Source organism: Schistocerca cancellata, chromosome 9 (genome assembly GCF_023864275.1).
Source record: "Schistocerca cancellata isolate TAMUIC-IGC-003103 chromosome 9, iqSchCanc2.1, whole genome shotgun sequence".
In the NCBI taxonomy this organism is placed as follows: Eukaryota; Metazoa; Arthropoda; class Insecta; order Orthoptera; family Acrididae; genus Schistocerca; species Schistocerca cancellata.
In genome coordinates this window covers 388508532-388526409 of record NC_064634.1, presented here as the reverse complement: position 1 = coordinate 388526409, position 17878 = coordinate 388508532, and the positions used below count along the sequence as shown (strand labels likewise).

General features: G+C 37.1%; 1 protein-coding gene across 1 annotated transcript in view; it reads left to right on the top strand.

Moving 5' to 3' along the window:
• Nucleotides 1–17878, top strand: part of LOC126101020 (uncharacterized) — a 92268-nt gene that overhangs the window by 12059 nt on the left and 62331 nt on the right. The window contains exons 4-5 of the mRNA XM_049911687.1: nt 13344–13469; nt 15964–16092. Of these exons, the coding sequence (XP_049767644.1) occupies nt 13344–13469; nt 15964–16092 (255 nt within the window). The remainder of the gene's footprint in view (nt 1–13343; nt 13470–15963; nt 16093–17878) is intronic.

The following is a 17878-nucleotide window of genomic DNA, read 5'->3' as shown; positions in this document are numbered from 1 at the left end:
GGGACGATCGTAGAGATGCTGGATGTAGTCCTGTGGAACGGCTTGCCATGCCATTTCCACCTGGCGCCTCAGTTGGACCAGCGTTCGTGCTGGACGTGCAGACCGCGTGAGATGACGCTTCATCCAGTCCCAAACATGCTCAATGGGGGACAGATCCGGAGATCTTGCTGGCCAGGGTAGTTGACTTACACCTTCTAGAGCACGTTGGGTGGCACGGGATACATGCGGACGTGCATTGTCCTGTTGGAACAGCAAGTTCCCTTGCCGGTCTAGGAATGGTAGAACGATGGGTTCGATGACGGTTTGGATGTACCGTGCACTATTCAGTGTCCCCTCGACGATCACCAGTGGTGTACGGCCAGTGTAGGAGATCACTCCCCACACCATGATGCCGGGTGTTGGCCCTGTGTGCCTTGGTCGTATGCAGTCCTGATTGTGGCGCTCACCTGCACGGCGCCAAACACGCATACGACCATCATTGGCACCAAGGCAGAAGCGACTCTCATCGCTGAAGACGACACGTCTCCATTCGTCCCTCCATTCACGCCTGTCGTGACACCACTGGAGGCGGGCTGCATGATGTTGGGGTGTGAGCGGAAGACGGCCTAACGGTGTGCGGGACCGTAGCCCAGCTTCATGGAGACGGTTGCGAATGGTCCTCGCCGATACCCCAGGAGCAACAGTGTCCCTAATTTGCTGGGAAGTGGCGGTGCGGTCCCCTACGGCACTGCGTAGGATCCTACGGTCTTGGCGTGCATCCGTGCGTCGCTGCGGTCCGGTCCCAGGTCGACGGGCACGTGCACCTTCCGCCGACCACTGGCGACAACATCGATGTACTGTGGAGACCTCACGCCCCACGTGTTGAGCAATTCGGCGGTACGTCCACCCGGCCTCCCGCATGCCCACTATACGCCCTCGCTCAAAGTCTGTCAGCTGCACATACGGTTCACGTCCACGCTGTCGCGGCATGCTACCAGTGTTAAAGACTGCGATGGAGCTCCGTATGCCACGGCAAACTGGCTGACACTGACGGCGGCGGTGCACAAATGCTGCGCAGCTAGCGCTATTCGACGGCCAACACCGCGGTTCCTGGTGTGTCCGCTGTGCCGTGCGTGTGATCATTGCTTGTACAGCCCTCTCGCAGTGTCCGGAGCAAGTATGGTGGGTCTGACACACCGGTGTCAATGTGTTCTTTTTTCCATTGCTAGGAGTGTATTTTGTGTTCTCATGAGAGAAAACTTGACGGGAAATGCGAGGGAGGTATAGTCTGTCTGAAAAATGAGCAGCACTTGTGGTGGGTGAAGTTGCCTTTCCCAGAAGAAAGGTGTGGCTGCCTTTCAGGATTACTAAGAATCAATTTCACCCCTAGTGTTGTAAAAATATGTGCAGCTCAGATATGCAGCATTCTAAATCAGTAACAAAACAGTATCTCTAAACATGTTTTGTGGAGCAGCCAAAGCACACAGTGATACACTCTTGCTCTGTATCAGGTTTCACTTTCATATCTAGTGAACTCCATATCAAGCTTGACTTTCACGGCAAGCAAGCAACTAAAATGGAGTGGGAAACATGTTGTAAGGATCAGTCTGTACCAAGTGGTCCAGCACTGGTTGCTTGACCATCTGAGAAAAATTTTATATTTGCTGAGCGAATTCCCCCAATGTTTAGTAGTAACAAAAATATATATATTTTTAAATTTATTGTTTATTATTTTGAAATGGCGACCATATTTGTTCCAGGCTACATGAGTTTTTTTGTATTTGCAAGCATCTACATTTTTTACAATTATTCAGTAGGGGATTGTCCTAAGCATTTCAGATAAAATGAATTTAGTTCAACACGCTCTGGGCTACAAATTAACATCATTATCACTTAGCTGAATGTATTCTTTAATATTTTTTTGATAGTTCAAAGTTATCAGCCACAAATTTAAAAAAACTCAATTTTTGAACTGTAGTTTTCCAAAGAAAGATTAATTTCTCAGCTTTAATATTTTTTCTGATATTACACTGTATAGTATAGTTACTTTTTATAGAGTATCAATGGTGAGCAGCTTACACTTTAAAAAATACACTATTTTAAAAAATGTTTTTTTTTAATTTTTCCAATTTGTGGCCTGCAATATCTTTGTTGGGGGACCAGACAAAAACCTGAAAATTTACCAATTAATAGGCCTTTATGATATCAAACTTCAGTATAAATTTCAACTTTGAGATCAGTCGGAAGTTATGGAGAAAAGATTACAAACACGAGTCAAAAATACGTCTTTTAGCATCTACGATATCTAGTAGGCTAATCAAATAAAGTATACTAATTGCATAATGTAACACCACATTACACTAGCTAATGATTATTTGTTGAATCAGTGCTGTGGTAATTGTTTCAGCAGGCTAACAATTGCATCTGCAAGCTTGTACAAGTCTGATTGTTGTCTTCCGCCTTACACTAACAATTGTCTACTCACGCATATTTAGTTAGAAGTTCCGTCAAACGGGGTGGTTTTGGTCGGTTTTGTCGTTATTTGATTGTAACTTTCCTATATATCGTTAGATTAAATTGCTTGTTATGGAAGTGGTAGGGTATATGTGTAACGAATAAAATATCCCAGAACCAGAAAGTGTATGTGTAGTTATATTTATCTTAGGCAGTTGAATAAAGTGCCTGAAGTCACCCCATGGATTGGGGTGATTTTGGACACGTGTTTTTTAAATCTCTGTTCGAAGTTACAGTATATAGAGGATGAATTCGGACAATTACTGCCCTTTTTTTAAATTCTACATGCTTTTTATTTGATTTTGGTGACATTTTATACATTTTAAGGTAGCCCTTTGTTACGAATAAGTGATACGGACTCATGGTTTCATCATAGTTGATCATATTGCTAGGTGGGAGATTTTCCAGCATTGCCTTGATATTGGAGAAAAACATCTTAACAGTCTCTTTCTTCACTTCTGCACGAGCTCGTTTAATATTTTCGCTTAAGCAAATGGAAAGATCTTCTGACTGCCGTTAGAGGAATAAATGCACCCATTCTTCTCCAGGCAAATTATTACAAAATTTCTTCTCTTTTCAGCCAGATTTATGAAGGTAGCCTTTAACTAAATATCTATTGTGCAATCTAGTGAAGGGAAATCCTCAATGTGCAGCCCTCAAGATACCTTGCTTCGACATTTCTTCTTCTTTATTTAGCACCAGCTGTACTCCCATTTTTTTCGGATGTGCTTCCTCCACTTTATTTTGTAGGGTTGATTTAGGTATACAATACAAATCACACTCTTTTCTGTATGATAATTTACCACTCTGAATATCACAAGCGGCTTTATCTAAAAGTTCCGGGTCATTATTACACTGTACTGTAGCACCTCTCCTCCTCTTATACATTCTTGGCATTGTCTGAAATCACCCCACACACTACACAGTTTTACAAAAACTGTCATTATTTTATAACTTTGCACGAGAAATTCGACAAACTTGTACAAAATTGTCTCAATGCTATTAGCTACTGAGTGCGTCGACAATTACGGTTACAATAACTTCCCGCTGGATACAACAGTAGAAAGTTTCTACTTTACAATGATGCATGGATTTTTAACACTGAGACTGTTCGTCAATTATTCACCTAGGGAAACAATTGACGCAAAATGAAAGTTGTGGAAAGCGATAAATGCGATCTTGCGCTTAAAATAACTGGTTAACGAACGTTAAAATAAGTAACTCTTTGTTTCTTTGCAGTGGCAAAGAGTAAATAAGGTATACTGTCTGAATTCGCCCCGGTGTCCGAAATAACCCCGTTTGACGGTTCTTGAAGTGTGCAGTTGAAAATGGTGTCTCAGTGTTCTGTTGTGTTGTTATTAATGTAGCATGTCATAAAAGTGTGTATGGAGTACAACCTAAAGATATAACCATAATCAAAGATTACAGTGAAGAAGAAAAAATGTTGTTTTACTTAAGAGTAAGTCCTGAGGTCAAATTAACATGCAAGTACCATGATATGAAATACTTAAAAAAATTTCATCACCTTTTTGGTCAGTCTTGCATGGACCCTTTTGAGAAACATAAGAAACCTATAACAAAAGGTCTGTGAGAAACAACATTTGATCATTATTCTAAAAATAAAAGCCCTTTTGTCAATCTCATACCAGAAAAATCATTGTGTCCAACATGTTATTCTAAGATATTTGTAATTCACAAGAGAAAGGTAATGAAACTTCAGATACAGAATTTTGTGACTTTATCAGCAACCATTAAAAAGGTAGATACAGCTTGTGAAATCCTGGGTATATTGCCTGCTAGTAAAATTAAAAAACTAAGTCAAAATAAAAGACCAAGTGCCTTGAATACAAAAATTGAGAAAGTGGCAGATACAGTCAAAAAGAATTTGGGAGTTACATTTCAAAATACAATTTGTACTAAAACAGATGGAAGTTCTAAAACTTCACCAACCAAATATGATGATTTGGTAGAAAAACAAAAAACTAAATGCAGTACTTCAAACAAAGAGGATAAAATTAAGATTATCAGTTTACTGCCGAATTCTTGGAGTTGAGCAACAGGTAGTGAAGAATTTAATGTGTCAGAACATCTTATTAAGTTAACAAGGCAATTACTAAAAGAACAGGGAATTTTACCAGCATTACAAAAGAAAAGTGCATCTAATTTGTTATATGAAAACACAATCAATAAAGTTATTAAGTATTATGATGATGGCAATAACAGCTGTTTGACGTCTGGCAAAAAAGGCTGTGTTTCTGTGAAAGAAAATGGTTCTAAGATTCAAAGACAAAAAAGGTTAATATTGTGTAATTTAAATGAACTGTTCACTGAATTTAAAAAAGAAAATCCTGACATTAAAATTGGAAGATCAAAGTTTTGCGAGTTGAGACCAAGATGGTGTATTGTTGCAGGGGCATTTGGCACCCATAATGTTTGTGTTTTTTTGTATCACCAGAATGTAAAGTTGATGATAGATGGGCCCAATCTTAGAGTTGACTATAAACACCTTTTGGATGTTATGGTATGCAATATTGACAGTTAAAGTTGTGTGACCAAGGGAAAATGTGAAGATTGCCCAGGCAAACAAGCCTTACTTGACACGTTTGATGAATCCAAAGAAGGCGATTTGATGCCTGACAATACAATGGGTGACACACAAGACAGAACTGAAATGGTGACAGTCATAAAAATCACGAAAACAGTTTTTTGAAGTGTTGGTGGGTAACCTTGAAAATCTGAAAGTGCATCATTTTATTCCAAAAGCTCAAAGTAAATTTTTGAAAGGCAAAAAGCAAACCTTGGCAGCTGATGAATGCTTAGTACTTGCTGACTTTTCGGAAAATTATTCCTTTGTTGTTCAAGATGAAGTACAAGGGCACCACTGGGTAAACAAACAGGCCACAGTTCATCCATTTGTATTCTGTTATAAAGACGAAGATAAACTGATGAGCACAGCTTTTGTGTCATAAGTGACTACCTTGATCACAACACTGCAGCAGTGCACATTAAAAAAAAAAAACTGATTTACTTTTCGGATGGGGCAGCAAGCCAATATATATTAAAAAAAAGAAGAAGAAGAAAAGAAAAGATTGTTCTCCTTTCATAAAGAAGATTTTAGGTTTGATGTAGAATGGCACTTTTTCACTTCTTGCCATGGGAAGAATGCTTGTGATGGTGTCGGGGGTACAACAAAGCGAGCTGTCACAAAAGCAAGTCTGCACCGGACCGATGACAATCATATCACAAAACTTCAAGAAATGTTTGAATTCTGTAAAAAACATCAAAGGTATTACCTATGTTTTTGTACAGTGTGAGCGAATACAAGAAGTCTGTGGCAGTGTCTTGAAAGGAAGGTACAGCACTTGTCAGAAGATTAAAGACACTCGATCTTTTCATTGTTTGGTACCCCATTCATACAACTTACTGAATTATCAACTGCGCCTGATAGTGAACTTCATCAGTGTGGAAAACTTGTACAACTTGTTCTTCAAAATAAAGACATAGTGGCTTGTGTTTACGATGAACAATGGTGGATTGGCGAAGATAATATTGACTGTCAAAACCAAGATGTACATGTTGTATTTTATCCCCCTCCAGGACCTAGAACATCTTTTAAAAAAATTGGGAAGGGTCAAGTTTGGATGCCACTTAAAAATGTACTAAGGAAGCTGTCTGTGGAATTTACAACTGTGACTGGGCGAACTTATAATCTAACACCCAAACTGAGTGAACAAATTTCTCAAATGTTCAATGAGTGATTTACTAAAAACAAATAACAAGAGAACAATATAATGTAATTAGTAGGCTTATTTTCAATAAAAAAAAGCAAGTAATCATAGATATGGTTAAATTATATACTGTAACTGATATATTTTATTCCATAAGCCTAGATATCGCAGATGTTAAAAAACATATTTTTGACTCGTGTTTGTAATTTTTTTTTTTCCATAACTTCCAATTGAATCTCAAAGTTGAAATTTATACTGAAGTTTGATATCATAAAGGCCTATTAACTGGGAAATTTTCAGATTTTTATCTGGTCCCCCAACAAAGATATTGCAGGTCACAAAATGGAAAAATTAAAAAAAATCCATTTTTTAAAATAGTATATTTTTTTAAAGTGTAAGCTGCTCACCATTAATACTGTATAAAAAGTAACTATACTATACAGTGTAATAGCAGAAAAAATATTAAAACTAAGAAATTAATCTTACTTTGAAAAACAACTGTTCAAAAATTGACTTTAAATTAAAAATATATTAAAGAAACATTCAGCTATGAGATAATGATGTTAATTTGTAGCTTAGAGTGTGTCGAACTAAATGCATTTTATCTGAAAGGCTGAGGACAATCCACTACTGAATTATAGTAAGAAAGTACATGCTTGCAAATACGAAAAACTGCATGCGGCCTGGAAGAAATGTGGCCTCCATTTCAAAATAATAAACAATTTTTAAAAAAATATTTTTGTGGATACTAAACAATGGGGATTTCACCCAGCAAATATAAATTTTTTATGAGATGGTCAAGCAACCAATTATTTTTTTCTTGCACCATTTGTTATGGATTGACCCATAAACAAAAATTTCCAGAAAAGTGGTACGTGCCAAACCAACAATAAATTGGTGTTAGTGTCCAGTTAACTTCTGTGTATTCAATGATGGCATATTGAAAAATTTGTGGTAAATCAAAATGCGAACCTGCATGGATTAAATCCTGGCAAAGAGATTATTTAGAGCCTTGTGTTCAGTTTCAATCTCACAATACAAAAACTTAAAGATATATGATGATGATAGTAAAATACTGCCAAAATAGTAAAACAGTAAGTACAAAATTATTTGTAAAGTTAAGGTTATGCTTTATGTAATTGACTTCCTACAAAATCATAATTATAAAGCAACTTAAGTGATGCAGCTTTGTTGTTTTACTGATACTTAAATTTCCCCTTGTGATAGCCCATTTCCATTTACTAGAAATTTTTCTTCCTCTGGAAATGAAAAAAACTTGTACTTTTGGTCCTGTCCAATAATTTTCTTTACGCATTGTCACACAACATGTGTAGTGCTTATTGTCATTTTGAAATGTGAATTGCACAAATAACATTAAGAACATTCTGAAACGGTCACACTGTGCGACATTCACGTATTTGGGTCGTTCCACGTCAAGTGGCCAAATTTAGACAAGCTCCCCACTCGACCCTCTCCCATTTTGATGAAATTTTTACAGGATGTACATATAGACCTTACATGAAGCACTGCCAAATTACAGCTTCATAGGTAGTATGGTGGGGCCTTTAGCCACCTTTTCGTATATGCTCGTTTTCTGTGATTGCGACTGAAATGAAGAACTGATCAAATTTGTTTTACCATTGTTCAGGATCTGAGAGATCTGTTGTGCTGAAACTTTGTGATCCTGTTCACCTGTTCAACTTTTTGGGTACAGTAGCTTAGTTGTAATACAAAAGGTCAACCTATGATAAATTCATCATAGTGTGCTATCAAAGTGGCTCATAAATCTTGACATGCCATATTTTGGCTATACTTTATTGCCTTGTATCTACTGAAAGAGTAACTTTCTGATGCTAATACTTTAGTTACCTGCAGCATGTCATAAAGCTCTGCAAGTGGCACCAAGATTGCTCAAATAATAACTAAGTAATCGAAGTTCCAAGTGTGCTAAAAAATTTAATCAGTCAATTTTGGCTCACTTTCAAAAAGTCATATTGCAAAAGGGATCACTCAAATATGATTTTTCTTGGCACCATTGAAAAGAGCTCACCTTATGTGATCAGGAAAAGTTGTTTTTATTTTGGAGACTTTGCATTTAAGAATAAATAAACTTATATTTTCATTACAGTACATTTCTCAACATTGTGACTTTAATGAATAAATGACCAATGATTTACTATTACTCAGGATCTAAGAGACCTGTCATGCTGAAACTTTGTGATCCTGTTCAATTTTTTGGGTACAATATCGTAGCTGTAAAACAAAAGGTCAAACTAGGGTAATTCATCATAGTGTGCTATCAAAGTGGCTCATAAATCTTGTAATACCAAATAAACTTACATTTATATTACATTAAAAAATACATGTACCAGTCGTACTCATTATGTTTCCCAAGCCAAATATTTCAGTTCTTATTAATTCATTTGCTGAAATTTGTTACTAATAGCAATTACAGTTGATGCCAACAGGCTATTATGTCGGCCCCATTCTTGTTGCTGATGGAGCTGGAAGGTTTGGAATCCAACAAGCATCCTGCCTGGCTGGCCAATAGAATGAATACGCAGGTCCATTGGGGTGCATGAAACTGACTAAAACATCATTTTCTTCTTCTGAAACTTTAGACACATTACCAATTCACCATTTTCCATCATATATACAGGTAATCTATTGGTCCGATTGTAAGGCTGTAATATTTCTGAATGAAACTGTTGCTTGACTTTGGTCAACATTGCCACAAAAAATTTGTATCATTGGATACTCTTCTAATACAAACTTGCTTTTCTTTTAATGGCACAAAATGGTGATTCTGTCTTGTTCCTGATACTGTGCAGCCATTTTTGAACCTTGCTTCCTGCTCATTTTTTAATGTTTCAATTTCTTCTTTTGAAACAAAAATGAATTGGATTCCTCTGATATTCTTTGTACAGTATTTAAACAAATCAGTTGGTGTCAAAATCTGCTCCTCAGTTGGTCTTTGAAGGCTTGCTCTTGCTGCCAGGCCCTTTACAGTTCCTCCAATTCCATCACATGGAGATTTTCCATTGCTTGTAGCAAAAAAGTTCCATTCAGTTGAGATTCCAAAGTCATTTTGATGGTGGCAGAGATTCAGAAAATTTTTGAAGTTTTTATTCTGTGCTGCTGACTCATCACTGAAGTGGTAGCTGTGTGTGATTTTTCCAAGGAGACACTTTAGATCTTCTATTAATGTCATTATAAAAGCATGTACAGCAATTGCATCATGTTTCAGGCTGTCGCTTATTATTCAGTAGGTGATGCTGCTGATGTCCAAGTTATTTCTGAAGTACACAACAAATGAGTGTAAAGTTGCTTGGCTGCCATTCCAGTGAAAACCTTCAGCTGCAGCCTGGACAGTGAAGGAATAGTTTTCAGCAAAGTCCATTAATATGATCAGTTCAGTTGGCTTACAGCTTTCTTTTATTAATTTTAGGTGCTTGCTCTGGTGCTTCGCAACATAATGATGAGTGGAAAGTTTGTAAATTTTTGAAATCAGATCTTCAATAAAATCCTAGGTGGTTTTCTGCTTGGTTTCTAATGTATCTCTATCAGTGTGCAACCACTGTTTGAACTCAGTAGTATCATTTGGATCACTGTCTTCAAAACTACTTTCTAAAAACTGTTCCAGTAGTTCTTTTCGCGGACAGATTTCACAGCAATGAAGGATGCTGTCTTTGGATTCCAAATCACACACTGTTTTAGCAGTCAGACTCTGATAATCTTCTTTAATTGGAGTCTTGCAAGCATCAGTTTCATATTTTGGTGTAAAGTGCAAACATAGGCTGAGTGGGTTCCTGCAGCACCCACAATGATGCACCATTTTGGCCTCAATTCGCAAAATTTGGAAAATGCAATTTCAGGCCCATGCTGAAGTCGATATGCAGCAATCATTTCTTTCAAATTATTCAGAAGAAGGTATTTTTGCATCAAAACTTTCTTTCCTTCTATTCTAATTGACACACAGTCTTTTTTACCTGGACAAATTCGGCTAAATTCTTCATTCTGAATTCTGAAATAATGTTACCACTCTTTCTTTTACGGCATCTGGAATCTTCTTGCCATACTTGTTCTTTGGCAGAGCTAATACACCATTTTCTGCCTGTAACTTCCTAGCTGCTTTTACCATCCTCTCTGAAACACCAAATTCTTGCATTGTCTCTTTTATAGTCCAGTGGTACTAATGTCAGTATTTGCAATTTTTCAGGCTGCCTTGACAATTGCAACTTCTCTTTCAATTCTTTAATCAGCTGCTTATAATCTTCACAATCAGGACATGTCTTGTGATTGTACTAGGTGTTTGAAGATATTTTGGGGCGAATCCTCAAGCAGCAGCATTGTTATTCACAATTGCCTCTTGAGCTTCGCTTATTTTTTGTTTTGCATGACCTTTCACATGCCTTTTTGATGCTCTCTGAAATTTTAGAGGGGAGACCCGAAAATCAGTTAGACTTAAATCGATTAATACTTCTGGATATGCTTCGTCTTCTGACTGGTTTGAAGCTGATTGTGATTTTTCTGCTTTCTTTGCTAAAAATTGTTTTTTGCAAGTTGGACAGATCTTCTGACCAGGTTTCACATTGCTTTTAGTCACGGCTTGCAATTGTTTTGTTGTTTCAACATTGACAATCCATAAACCCTTTTTAACAGAATGGTTCTTTGCACCAAAAGGATTACAAGATCTCTGTAGAAAGTCATATTTGTCCACAAGTATTACTTTGTGATGAAAGAATATTTATGCATTTTCAGTAAGGCATATCTCACTTCTTTGGTTTAGTAATTCCTGTTGCTCTACTGAAAATTCTTTGATTAGAATGAAGCCTTGTTGATGTGCGTATGTTTTCAGATGACATGTAGAATTATCTGCAAGGCCAATGACACATGGTACTGAAACCTCATTGATACCCATTACACTACAATTAAATTTAAGCGCCCATTTGCTGTTTGTATCAATATTAGATAAAGCAGAAGTGATGTATATTTCCAACTGAAAAATATTAAACAATCATAGATAAAGGGAATTTCCTTGAGAATACAACAGAAAAAAAATTAAATAACCTGATAATTATTTCTAAAGAGTCACCCTGTATCTTGAAATAATTTTTACTAACCGAAAAAAGATGTTTATCCAGTAATGACAACACACTTCACATCATTTAAAAAGGCATACACAACATCTGAACACTCTCCATGCCAATTGCAGAGCTTTATGACATGCTGACAGGTTGCAGAAAGTTATTCTTTCAGTAGATACAAGGCAATAAAGTATAGTCAAAATTTGGTATGACAAGATTTATGAGCCACTTTGATAGCACATTATGATGAATTTACCGCAGTTTGACCCTTTGTTTTACAGCTAAGCTTTTGTACCCAGAAAGTTTAACAGGATCACAAAGTTTCAACGTGACACGTCTCTTAGATCCTGGGTAATGGTAAATCAAAGTTGATCATTTATTCATTTAAATCGCAATGTCGAGAAATGTAATGTAATGAAAATATAAGTTTATTTGTTCTTAAATGCAAAGTCTCCAAAATAAAAACAACTTTTTCTGATCAAACAAGGTGAGCTCTTTTCAATGGTGCCGAGAAAAATTTGAGTGATCCCTTTTGCGATATGACCTTTTTTAAAGTGAGCCAAAATTGACTGATTAAATTTTTTTAGCACACTTGGAACTTCGATAACTCAGTTATTATTTGAGCAATATGGGTACCACGTGCAGAGCTTTATGACATGCTGCAGATAACCAAAGTATTAGCTTCAGAAAATTACTCTTTCAGTAGATACAAGGCAATAAAGTATAGCCAAAATTTGGTACGACAAGATTTATGAGCCTCTTTGATTGTGCACTATGATGAATTTACCATAGTTTGACCTTTTTTACTACCCAAAAAGTTGAACAGGATCACAAAGTTTCAGCACAACAAGTCTCTTAGATCCTGAACAGTGGTAAAACAAAGCTGATCATTTATTCATTTCAGTTGAAATGTCAAAAAACGAACCTTTACGGAAAGGTGGCTAGTGGTCCCACCATACTACTTATGAAGCTGTAATTTGGCAGTGCTTCATGTAAGGTCTATATGTACATCCTGTAAAAATTTCATCGAAATTGGAGATGGTCGAGTGGGGACCTTCAGGCCATGGAATGACCCATTTGCAAGTTCAGTGCTATGCTAGACAACACTAGTCATTTGCTGTTGTTATTACTACTCTCTGTATACTCATCACTCTACTTGCAAACATCGCACAGGCCTTCTTAACCTAGATGACATTGCCATAGCCCACTACTATCCCTGGTACAGGTATTATCTGGACCCCCCCCCCCCCTCCCCAGTCACATTGGAATTCCAGGAAAGGAGGCAAAGGTCATTTGGCCAAGGAGGCTATCAAAAAGGATATCTTAAAATTGGAGACACCAGGTCCAGACTTTTGGATGTCCTATCCTAATGATAGCAAGTGTCCTGGAATAGGAAGTGATATGCTGTAGCTGCCACCAAGCAGCTAAGTACCGTAAAGAAACCCATGCATGGATGTTTTTGTTCAGAAAACCTGACTTCATATTACCCTCACAAGAATATCCTATTTTTAAAAAAGCCATTCCACATTATTGCAGTTATAGTACTAATTTATCAGTGGCACACATTTTAAGGAAGTGTCCGACTCCATTAAATATGATAAAGCAAACCTAGAAGCTAGCTGACTTACCTTCAGTTTTACTAGGTAACATCCAAGCAGCGAAACTAGTTTTACAATTTGTATGGCAGTGTGGGTTGTGTGATTGTATCTGGAGGCCAGGCAATATGGTGTTGCCAGCCTGAGAGTTGGGGTCTCGTTTCCTCCTGCCATAATCTCATCCCCCGACGGGCTGTGGCTACCTATGGCTGGCTGGCAGACCTGACTTTGTAATGTTTTGATTTGTTTGTGTTTCTGCATCCATTGTTAGTCCAATGGTCTTCCCTCACTTCTTTGTTCAATTTTATTGATCTCTTGACAGTGCCATTAGATTTATAAAATTTAGTCTGTTATATGTTACCATTTAAGTTGACAATATACAATTCTAGTTTCAACAATAGTTTGGAGCTTCTTGTATATCCATTCTTTTTCACTTGCAGAAAAGTCACACTGTTCAGCTGACAAAATGTTTTTGTGTTCATCGGGTGCATGTATTCCAAGAAGATACGTGTGTGATGGTCGAATTGATTGCAAGGATGGAGCTGATGAGTCACCAGTTCATTGTGGTCAGTATACTTACAAAATCAATTATAGAATGTGAAAACATTTTTTTTTCTTTTACAAACCATTGGTTTTGTCAATAAATCCATTAGATCTAGATACTGAAAGAAGATGGACAAAGTTCACACACAGAAAATGTAATTCAAATGAAGTTATTCTAAGTTAGCTGATTTATGGTGAGACACACATTATGATTACTTGTGATAAAACTGATTGGGCAAGTACAAAGTGACTTTGGTGCTTAAGTCACCTTATGTTTTGCCAAAACATTTTGTCAAACCCTGTTGCAGAATAAATTGCAGTCCTCCTCTACCCTTCAGATTTTGGAACTCTTGGACGTTGTGATTTTTAAAACAGATGTTTAGCAATGTTTTTTTAAAATACCGTAAGCAATGTTTAAGCAATGTTTGCAGTTTACTGTTGACGGAATGTGGAATGTAGTTTATTTGTCTCGTAATGTACAGTTACAAATCAAAGATTTTTGTACTGAAGACATGTCAGATTACTTAAAAAAATAAGGTTATAATAATTAACGTTTTTCAGCAGGCATATCTACATTTTTACACATCAACAATTTAACAATAACATATATAACACTTGTGGTCTTTTTGCAGCTTGCAGTACAATTTATATGCTACATTAACAATTTATTATACAATACATAATCTTTACTGTTTCTTTTCTTTTCAAATTGCCGAACAGTCCTGCATGAATTCTTCAATTGAATGATTACATGTTCCCACTAGTGTATTAAATAACAATATTTTTAGTGGGTCAAACTGCATATTTAACAGATTTGTGTTATTTAATTTATTGTAAATTTTTAATCCCATGTACAATGGTGTTTGAGCATAAAATTTTAAATTATGATAGGGAAGTTGGAAGCTGTGTCTGTGACAGGTACTGTAACTGTGGTTGAAATGAAAATTGTCAAGTGAGTTTTGATTTTTATATATGAAAATAAAAGTTTCGTAGATGTACAGAGAAGGAGTGGTTAGTATTTTTAATTTTTTAAATAATGGGTGACATGATGTTCTTTTTCGGACTAAACACACATTACTCATGATTCTGTTTTGAAGTGTAAGTAATCTTGGGCAGTTTATAGAGTTTCCCCAGAAAATTATTCCGTATTGAATTATAGTCCCAAAGTAGCTGTGGTAGATGACTATCTTCCTGGTGTCCATAAGGGTGGAACCAGATAAGACATTCATCGCATAAGCTAATCTGTTTAGTTTGTTTGCTAAGAAGTCTACGTGTGCCTTCCAATTTAAACTTTTGTCAAGATTTAGACCTAGAAATTTTACATAACTTGCTTCAGTCATTTCCTGATTGTCGTGCACTATTTGTATGGCAGATGCTGCTAATGTTATAAGCACTGAACTGCACTAATTGTGTTTTTGTGACATTGAGTTTTAATCTTTTGTGCCGAAACCATAATTCTAGGTTCCCCATTATATTTTCCACAGTATTGTGAATTTGCTCTAAATTGTCATTTTCAATTAAAACCGAGGTGTCATCTTGAATAAAACTGAGTGAACGTCAATGTTTAAAGGTAAATCATTTATGTACAGTGGAAAAAGATAAGGTCCTAAAATTGAGTCCTGTGAAACCCCTGTACAAATCTTTGTCCAGTCCGAGAATGATTTTTTTCCGTTTGAATTTAGAGTAACTATCTGTTATCTTTCTGACAAATAAGATTTGAACCACTGCAATGCCCTATCCACGATCCCAGTGTAAAAGTAGTAAGTGACTGACTGAGTCAAAAGCTTTGGTCACATCACAAAAAAATACATGTGACCTTTTTACCCTTGTCTAAAGCAGAGCTTATCTTTTCAGTGAATTCCCTGATAGTGTTTATTGTTTTTTTTTCCCCTTTTGAAATCCAAATTGATTTGGTTGTTGAATCAGTACCGTTGCGGACTAGCAGCGTTTACTGCAGGCTGCTGTTGGATCTGAAATTTTTACACTAATCAGCTGTGTACTGCAGAATAGAAATACAATTGAGCATTTCATGCAGCAAGTTCTCATATACATAAAGAGTCTATATTTGTAGATGCATGTCTGTTTTTTTTATCACAGTTGGCCACAAAAATGTTGCTGGCATAATTATAGTTTTTGAAGTTACTTTATTTTTAAACTTGAAGGTGCTGATGAATGTAATGTGGGGGTAAGAAAGTAGGAAATCAGTTTTCATAAATACACTTATCAGGTTTGCAGCTGCATAACACTGCGTAAGTCCCACAAGTTTTTCTTAGAGGCATCTGTTTGGTATCTTCAGTTGGTTGTAGCAGTAACATTTTAACAGTGTCTGATGTTGATCTAAAGTAAATTGGTTGTACTATTCTCCCTTCCCCTCCCCTTTTTTCACAAACTTTCTTTATGGCTCCTGTTGATAATAAAATAAGATCAACTGATATGTGATCAGGATTCAGAGTGAGTTCATTAAATAATCACCTTTCTTAATTTTGTGAATGTACCTTGTTACTTGTGATACTGCAGGTCCTGATCCTTGTGAGGGTAGACAACAGTGTGATGATGGTCGATGCATACCTAGTTCATGGTGTTGTGATGAATATCAAGATCCAAACTGCAATGTTAGCATCAAGCACTCATGTTGTCCAAAGACCAGTAAGTAAATATGCTTAGAACAAATGTTGGAGCTGGCCGGTGTGGCCGAGTGGTTCTAGGCGCTTCAGTCTGGAACCGCTCGACCGCTACGGTCGCAGGTTCGAATCCTGCCTCAGGCATGGATGTGTGTGATGTCCTTAGGTTAGTTAGGTTTAAGTAGTTATAAGTTCTAGGGGACTGATGACTGCAGATGTTAAGTCCTATAGTGCTCAGAGCCATTTGAACCATTTTTGAACAAATGTTGAAGATATTGTATGTATGTCTCTTTCCTATCATGAACTGATGATACCTTCCACATAATTTCTTTACTATTCCCATTACCATGTTTCCTCATTCCTAGTTTCTGCTATATTGTCCTGTCGTGGATGATCCTGCTTTTCCCCATTGATTGCATTATATGTGCCACTGACAGTCCTACTTGTATGATTTTTGAAAATATATATTTAATATACAGGATGTACATAAAGTCTGGGAACACTTTCAGTTATTTTTTGCACAAGAACTAAACAATGTACAGATGTCATACATATTGTATTTTGAAGAGAAACTCTTAATGTTTTTTTTTGACAAACATTCGATACACGAAACATGAGTGACCCGGCAGACATCAGTACGGTAATCAAATTATTGCCATATCCGTCCGAGCACGGCATCGTCGACTGTGGCAGTCACTTTCCGTATTCTCTCCTGGAGCCCTGTTAAATCACGTAGTGGAGGCAGTATATACACCAGACAGAAAAAAGTCACACGGAGTGAGATCTGGTGATCGGTGAGACCATTTCATGAAACAGCTTGCTCCACACCTAAACTCACCATGTTTGTGACTAGCGCTGACATTCGTCAGATTACAAAACTGCACTGTGGTGGTATACATGAAAGAAACTTTCATGGTTTCTTTTTAAAATGACATATGTATAATATCTGTACAATGTTTGGTTCTTGTGCAATAAATAATTGAAAGTGTTCCCGGATTTTATTTACCGCAAATCATGATTTCCCACTGTGAAAATCTTGATTCCCGCATTCCTTAGTTTTCTCATGCCTGCAAATGTGATACACAGCCACAATTAGAGGTACAGTCTGAATCCAACAATTGAATGGGCTAAATTTTACCTAACCTAATTTACCTTATAATGAAATTTTGAAAAGTCAAATAATGACAAAAAAACCTTTATTATACCTGCTATGGTGTAACAGATATACGTTATTGTGCAGTTTGGATCACTGCACAAGTAAAATTGACAGTTCACAAAAACCAATCTGTGCCTAGCTGTCATGTCATAGAAAGCAAGCCAAGAAAGTTACCCATAGAGTCTGCTGTCACGCTAAGTCCTTCAGCCATAGTGTAGTTAGCTATTCTGAGAATATTGAAGGAGAAGGCCATGATCACAGGTTATTGACCTCCCTGTTAGATGGTCAGATGTAGGTAGCGTCCCTCCCCACTTCAATTGCCCTGTAGACCTGGATGTGTCCCAGTTGGTAGTGGTATTGTTGTAACAGCAAGGGACAGATGTTGATTGGCAGCTCATCAGGTGTTTGATGGTCATCTTTAAATTCATTGGTATTGACGGTTGCCGATCTGTAATTACACGGTCCTCTGCTTACTGCAGGGGCACTGTCTTGATGCTGGAGCGGGGTGGTGGTTGGATTTCTGCCTCCCTGCTTGGAGTCATCGGTGCTGGAGATGGAAAAGGACCCCACTCCATGGTGGACCAACTGTGACATGGACGGTCCAACAGATGTCATCTTACTCAATATGGCATCTAAAGTTATGCTGAGCCGATTC